This window comes from Nicotiana tomentosiformis, chromosome 6 (genome assembly GCF_000390325.3).
Source record: "Nicotiana tomentosiformis chromosome 6, ASM39032v3, whole genome shotgun sequence".
NCBI classification, from domain to species: domain Eukaryota; kingdom Viridiplantae; phylum Streptophyta; class Magnoliopsida; order Solanales; family Solanaceae; genus Nicotiana; species Nicotiana tomentosiformis.
The window spans coordinates 131,741,566-131,749,252 of NC_090817.1; the positions used below are offsets into that span (position 1 = coordinate 131,741,566).

Here is a 7,687-nt window from a genome sequence, read left to right on the forward strand (position 1 = left end):
GACCTGGGAAAAGAATAAGAGGGCAAGGACTGATGCCCCCGAGTCATCTCTGGTGGCGATGATGACTGGTCCTCTTTCCGGGCCGGCCATAAACACCGTGGTGATTGATGATAATGATGAAGATGTTGATGAAAAATATTCTCTACATAGAAAGTGACGATCCTCATCATCTCAATAGGATGCTCGATCTGTTGAGATAGTTACACCAACCGAAGATGATGTATTGGCACTTTAGGGTGAATCTGATTTGGTAGAAAATGCCAACTCCCATTTTCGGGCGCCAATTGTTGTAATCGGTGTTGCGGGGCTGAGTACCGGTTTCTTGCCGTCTTTGGTTGGCGAGCATCTAATAACTAGCACTGCACTTGATGCAGCTGCTTCTCATTCTTCGACTCCATCAACTTCATCTCCACCTTCACCAACACCAGCAATTGCTACATCACTTCTATCTTCATCCACTCTTTCACCAACAGTTGCTACATCACCTCCATCGGCCGCATCTGAACATAAAGAAGGTGTTTCTCTTCCACAGTCCCCAGTTTATGGGAATTTGGGGCAAAATTATGCCACCCCTTCTGAAGATCCACAAAGGAGGAGGAATATTACTCTTTCGGTCTCTACCATATGCAACTTGCTATCCCAGCCGGTGGAGCTTGCTAATTATCTGAAACCTTTGGCTTTAGAAAAAGGTTGGAAAAAGATTCAGGCACTCTCGGGAGAGTTCTTGTTGAACAATGCCATGTATAATGCCGCAGCGGTACGTTCTTTTCTTCCTTCACTACTTCTTCTACTTTTGTATGAATGTATTCTAAGTTTTATTTCTTCTTGTTTTGTAGGTTAACTTTCTTGCTTTTGAGGGCCTTCAAAGGTTGATTCGTGAGAAGGAAGAATTTACTTCTGAACAGAATCATCTTTTGGTGGAACGAGACCAAACTATTCTCCGCCTCTTGGAACTGGAAAACAAAGCTACTTAGGCCGTTGTTTTGGAGGCTCGTTTGCAGCAAAGCGAGCAAGAAGTAGTAACTCTTAGCCAAGAAATTGGCCCGCTGAGGGTTAGTTTTGATGAAATTAAGGCCAAATAGGCTGAAGTCCAGGATGTCGTTCTTGCTGCAACCGAGCGCGAGGCTGCTACTGCCGAAAATGTGACTAACTTAGAAGCAACCCTAAACTCCAAACTTGAAGAGCTTTTTACTATGGGGGCGAAACACGCCTAGCTAGAAGAGAAGTATAAGAGAACTATCGAGCATAATAGGCTCTTTAGTTCAATTGTCCGCAACCTTGACGTCAGCCTTAAATCTACTAGGTCCACCCAGGAAAACCTTTCTGTTGAGGTTACCCAACTCAAAGAAGAACTTAAGCGCCGAGCGACTTCCCTCATCGTTGAAAAATTTTATGCCATGTACAACATGAGGAGAAAAACCTTGGAGGAGGCCAAAGATGGTATCATCGACTTAGATGTCGAAATTGCTAAGGCTCGAGAGCTTGAGTTAGCTACTAAAAATGGACTCCTGGCACAGTCTGATGCCCTTGGTTTTTCTGGTTCCGGTTCAGAGTTTTCGGAAACTGAAGAGGGATCGGAATGTGACGATGCTGAAGATCAAAATGGAGAAAACGTCAAGCCATCGGTGGACCCACCTACTTCTCCCGGGAATGCATACACTTCTCTTCCTCCTGGTTCCGGAGGTGTTGCATTTTAACTTTTATTTTCTTTTTCCCATTATGAACTTTTACCGTTTTGGTACGTTCTTGTAAATAAAGACATATTTTTGCTCAAGTATCATTTGAGTCTTATTTTTGTTTGAATATCTATGCAAGTCTTTAGTCTTTGCATTTGCTCAAGAGTTTTGCGCACATTTTCTTTTTCGCGCTTTACTATGTGTAGTCTCGAATGTGTTTTCCTTGAAGCACTTTGGTTTCGAGCATTATCCCTTTTTCGTGAGGGTTTCTATAAGTATTTGCGCAAGTTTATCTTTTGCGTCCTTTTCATATGTGGCTTCGGGTGTATTTTTCCCCGAAGGCATTTTTGATTCCAGGTATAGATTCTTCCGGAACCAACCCTTTAACGTGAGGGTTTTTATAAGAGAGGGCCCTCTTATGTTTACAGTGATCTTGAAGAGGACGTCTCATGTTCATTACGGCATTAACATTTGAAGTACTTGTTTAACTTGCAAATGACAAAATTTATTCTTCGTTCAGATAAGAAACAAGATAAAACACAAAATGATTTTATTTTATTCCTTCTATTTTTAAAAAATACATAAGCATTTGTTATGCTGAAAAAAAATTGCCATTACTTGTGGCTATCTTGTACAACTTGTTTCTACGGGGTTGGTTGCATAGTCCCCGATCCCGATGATGCGTTTAGTTTCCGAATTTTTGTTCCCCGGTTGATGTGGTAGTTGTTGTTGTCGTATCTTCATATCATCCCCCCACAGTGTTCGAATGCGAAGAGTGCGAATTAGAATACTGGAAGTCTTGTATCTTCGAAGATTCCACTAATGAATTGGTAGATAATCCTCAATTTGGTAACACAAATTTACTTCCCCTCAGGAATTTATGCTACCGTGCGAAGGAATATCTAATAATCCTCTAGTGGTTTGTGCTCGTGAACGGTTAGGTAACCTTTGTTCGGTAGCAAACTTAACTTCCTAGTGGAAATTTGCTATCGAACCAAAGATTACCTAACTATCACCGGGTGTAAGCTTGCTTGTTTGCCTTGCTATCAAAGGCCTTATTGTTGTTGTCTTCGTAGTATGCTTTCTGTTGATGACTCATTAAAAACCTTGCCAGAAAAACCCAGTTGGGACAAAAACTGAACGAAGAAAAAAAGAGTGCAGCACATACTTTACACTTGACTAATGTTCATCAGCAATAATATCTTTTGAGGTGTGCCACGTTCCAGTTGTTCGGCAACTTGTCTCCATTCCGGTTCTCCAACTCGAATGAACCTTTCCTAGTGATAGCTGAAATCCAGTAGGAACCTTCCCACGTTGGACCTAGCTTCCCTGCGTTGAGCTCCCGGGTATTTTGGGTTACTTTCCTCAGAACTAAGTCTCCTACTTTGAAATAAAGGAAGTTGGCTCTTCGATTATAATATCTCTCTATTCTCTACTTTTGAGCTACCATTCGTACATGCGCCAAGTCGCTGCATTCCCTGAGCAATTCCAAATTGATTAACATCGCTTCATTGTTCGATTCTTCATTTCCCCAAAAATATCTCAAATTGGGTTCACCTACTTCCACCGGGATTAGGGCTTCAACGTCATATACAAGGGAAAAAAGGAGTTTCTCCTGTACTTGATTTGTTCGTTATTCGGTAGGCCCATAAAACTAGGGGCAATTCTTCGGGCCATTTGCCTTTTGCTGCTTCCAACATTTTCTTGAGGTTTTGAATAATCACTTTGTTTGTTGACTCTGCCTGACCGTTTGCGCTTAGATGATAAGGAGAAGATGTGATCCTCTTTATCTTCAAGTCTTCGAGAAATTTTGTAACTTTTGCACCGATAAACTGTAGCCCATTGTCGCATGCTATCTCTTTAGGTATTCCGAACCTGCAAATTATATTTTCCCACATGAAATCGACCACTTCACGTTCTCCGGTCTTCTGATAAGGACCTGCCTCTGCCCAATTAGAAAAATAATCAGTCAAAATTAAAAGAAATCTTACTTTTCAGGTAGCCGGTGGCAGTGGTACGACGATGTCCATCCCCCATTTCATGAATTGTCATGGGGACAGAACCGAATGTAAGGGTTCTTCCGAGTGGTGTACTAATGGTGCGTAGCATTGGCACTTATCGCATTTTTATACGAATTCTTTGGCGTGTTGTTCCATGCGAGGTCAGTGATATCCTGCCCGTACCAACTTCAGTACCAAAGAATCTGTGCCCTAGTGATTGCCGCATATCCCTTCATGGACTTTTCTCATGACATAATTAGCTTCTGACACTCCTAAGCATCAGGTCAGCGGGCCTTAGAAGGATTTTCTATACAACTGGCCTCTCTTGAAGCTATAACGTTCAGCTTTGGCGCGTAACACCCGTGATGCTTTGGGTTCTTCAGACAACTTCCCATGCTCGAGATAGTTGATTATTTAATTTCTCCAGTCGCAAACCAGACTAGTCAAATTTACCTCATAATAACCATTTGTATCCAGAACTGAGCTCATCAATTGTACTGCCGTCCCGGATTCCGATTCCTTTATTTTCGTCGATGATACTAAGTTTGCTAATGCATCCACTTCTGTGTTATCCTTCCTCAGGATGTGAGTAATTGACCACTCCCGGAATAGCGCCAAAAGATCCTGGACCTTTACCATGTATTGTTGCATACGTTCTTCTTTGGTATCAAAGATCCCATAGACCTGATTTACCACCAGCTGCGAGTCACATTTAATTTGGATAACCTCGGAATCGAGTCCCTGGGCCAATTCGAGTCCTGCAATCAAAGCTTTATACTTTACTTCATTGTTAGTTAAAGGGATCGTTCTGATGCCTTGCCTTAGAGTTTCCCCCGAAGGCGTGATTAAGACTATTCCGAGTCCAGACCCCTTTACGTTGGAAGCTCCATACGTAAATAAGGTCCAAACCCCCGATGTTGATTCCGACACCATTATTGCCTCCTGGTTGCCAGAGGCAGTAGTCTCGGACTAAAATCAGCCATGAAGTCAGCCAAGACTTGCGACTAATTGCAGTCCTTGGTTTATATTCAATGTCGAACTCACTTATTTCGATGGCCCATTTGGTCAATCTGCCTGAGAGCTTGGGTTTATGGAGGATGTTATACAAAGGGAAAGTAGTCACCATAACTATCGGGTGACATTGGAAGTAGGGCCTCAACTTCCAAGCGGCGACTACGAGAGCTAAGGCCAGTGTTTTCAAATGTGGGTAGCGAGTTTTTTCTCCCGTTAAAATTTTGCTAACGTAATAAATGGGAAATGGCGTACCTTCATCCTCCCGGACTAAAACCGCACTTACTGCAACTTCTGAAACCGTGAGGTAGACTAGCAATGTTTCACCTTCTTTTGGCTTTGAGAGCAATGAAGGGATCTATAAGTGCTTCTTTAGATCCCTTAGAGCCTGTTGGCACTCCGGTGTCCATTCAAAATTCTTCTTCTTTTTGAGCAGTGTGAAGAAGCAATGACATTTTTTCGATGACCGTGAAATAAACCTGCTCAAAGCTGTTAATCTTCTTGTAAGCCTTCAGACTTTCTTTACATTCGACAATTGATCCGGGATATCCTCTATGGCCTTGATTTTGTCGAGGTTTACCTCAATTCCCCTTTGTGAGACCAGAAACCCCATAAACTTACCAGAACTGACCCCGAACACGCACTTCTCGGGATTAAGTTTCATGTTATGCTTCCTCAGGATGTCGAATGTTTCTTGCAAATGCTTAAGATGGTTACATTCACTCAAAGACTTAATGAGCATATCATCTATATAAACTTCCATAGTCTTTCCTATTTGCTTTTCGAATATTTTATTTATGAGTCGTTGATTAGTGGCTCTGGCATTTTTCAACCCGAAAGGTATTACATTGTAATAATATGTACCGAATTTTGTTATAAACGAAGTTTTTTCTTGATATTTCGGGTTCATCGTGATTTGGTTGTATCCGGAATAAGCATCAAGAAAACTCATCAACTTGTGCCCAGCCGTGGCATCAATCATTTGATCGATGTTTGGCAGTGGGAATGAGTCTTCAGGGCACGCCTTATAAAGGTCTTTATAGTCTACACACATGCGAAATTTATTGTTCTTCTTAGGAACTACTACTACATTGGCTAGCCAGTCTGAATATCTTACCTATCGGACCGAACCAATTTTAAGCAAGCGGGTTACCTCTTCTTTGACGAATTTATTCATGGCCTCGGCAATATGGCATTTCTTCTGCCTTACCGGAGGTACATTGGGATCCACACTCAGCTTGTGCACGGCTATTTCCGCTGGGATACCTGTCATATCCTCGTGTGACCATGCAAAATAATCAACATTAAATTTAAGGAATTCAATAAAACCAGACCCGAGCTCTGAGTGCAGCCCTATCCCCAAATGGATTTTTTTTTCTAGGAATTCCTCAAACACTGCAACTTGATCCAGTTCCTCAATCGTGGACTTCATTGTGTCCGTCTCTTCTGGAACTTGGAAATATCTTGGCACTTGATATTGTTCTAACGACTCTACTTCCGGGGAACTTCTTCTAGCTCGGGAGTAGGTACCGGTTTATGTAATTGCTATGTCGTGTGTTCCTTCCCTTTGCTACTTGAAACTGAGATTGCATTCATCTCTCTTGCTACCGGTTGATCACCTCATATCTGTTGGATTCCTTCGGGTATTGGAAACTTCAGCAATTAGTGATATGTTGAGGGTATAGCTTTCATATCGTGTAACCATGGCCTTCCCAGGATGATGTAGTATCCCATATCACCATATACTACTTCGAAGAGAGTTGTTTTCATTACTCCTTCAGCGTTCGTGAGCAGTAAAATCTCTCCCTAGGTCGTTACGCGCGCAAGGTTGAATCCAGCGAGGAGCTTTGTTGCCAGAATAATGTTTTTGGTGAGTTTAGCTTGCTCCAATACTCTCCATTGTATGATATTAGCCGAACTTTCCGGATCCACTAGAATACATTTAACCTTAAAATCTAGAATATTTATAGAAATTACGAGTGCATCGTTGTGTGGTAACAACAATTTTTCTGCGTCCTCCTCCGTGAAAGTGATATCGTCTTCCCAGAGTCCTTTTCTATGAGTTATTGATACTTTCGTCTTCTTCGCTACCGAAAAGGTGACCCCATTAATATTATTCCCTCCAAAGATCATATTGATCATTTGGCATGGGGGTTCTTCCCCTGCTTTCGAAGGTTCTGCATTGTCTCTGTTATGACCATTATTTTTCTTAGCTCGGTCACTCAAGAATTCTCTTAGGTGACCATTCTTCAATAGTATTGCCACCTTCTCCCGGAGGTGTCGGCAGTCCCTTGTTCGGTGGCCGTTTGTCCCATGGTATTCATACCATAAGTTGGGATCCCTCTGGTTGGAATCGGATCTCATAGGCCTCGAGAATCGTGCATCTTTAATATTTCTCATGGCTGACACCAACTCCACTATACTGACATTGAAGTTATAATCTGATAACTTGGGGTAAGAAAGATCCCGAGACCCCAACGTCTCCTTATCCTGGAGTGATATATTGTTTCGACCACGATCGGTCCATCTGTCAACGATGAACTTGTTTGATGCCTGTAAGATTCTGTCATGGCCTTCGGTCCGCTCGTAGGGAAAAAACTGGCCCCTCGAAGTCTGTCTGTCCGCGTCGTAGTCATCCATTGATTTTTCTCTACTCTTCTCCCGCCCTTTGGCCGATGACATGGAACTGAACTGGTCATCTTCAATCCTTATATTTGACTCGTACCGGTTGTGGACATCTGTCCAAGTTGTTGCTTGAAACTCAAGCAGGCTCTCCTTCAGCTTCCGGGAAGCATCTGAGCTTCTCGGGTTTAATCCTTTGGTGCTTCAGCCGCCCATTCATTCGGGACAGCCGAGAGCAACATTCTTTCTTTCTAGAATCGGGTAACAAACTCTCGCAATAACTTAGATTCTCCTTGTGCGATCCTGAATATGTCAGCCTTTCGGGATTGTACGTTTCTGGCACCGGCATGAGCCTTGATGAAAGAATCCGCGAGCATC

The 7,687-nt window shown here is 42.6% G+C and overlaps 1 protein-coding gene across 1 annotated transcript; it reads right to left on the reverse strand.

Annotated features, from left to right (window-relative positions):
- Positions 1–6,493: 6,493 nt before the first annotated feature.
- On the reverse strand, positions 6,494–7,327 carry LOC138894782 (uncharacterized). The gene has a single exon (XM_070179508.1). The coding sequence runs from the start codon at positions 7,325–7,327 to the stop codon at positions 6,494–6,496; it is 834 nt and encodes a 277-aa protein (XP_070035609.1).
- Positions 7,328–7,687: the final 360 nt, after the last annotated feature.

Coding starts and splice junctions, on each gene's coding strand:
- LOC138894782 (XM_070179508.1), bottom strand. CDS start 7,327: ATGGATGACTACGACGCGGACAGACAGACTTCGAGGGGCCAGTTTTTT.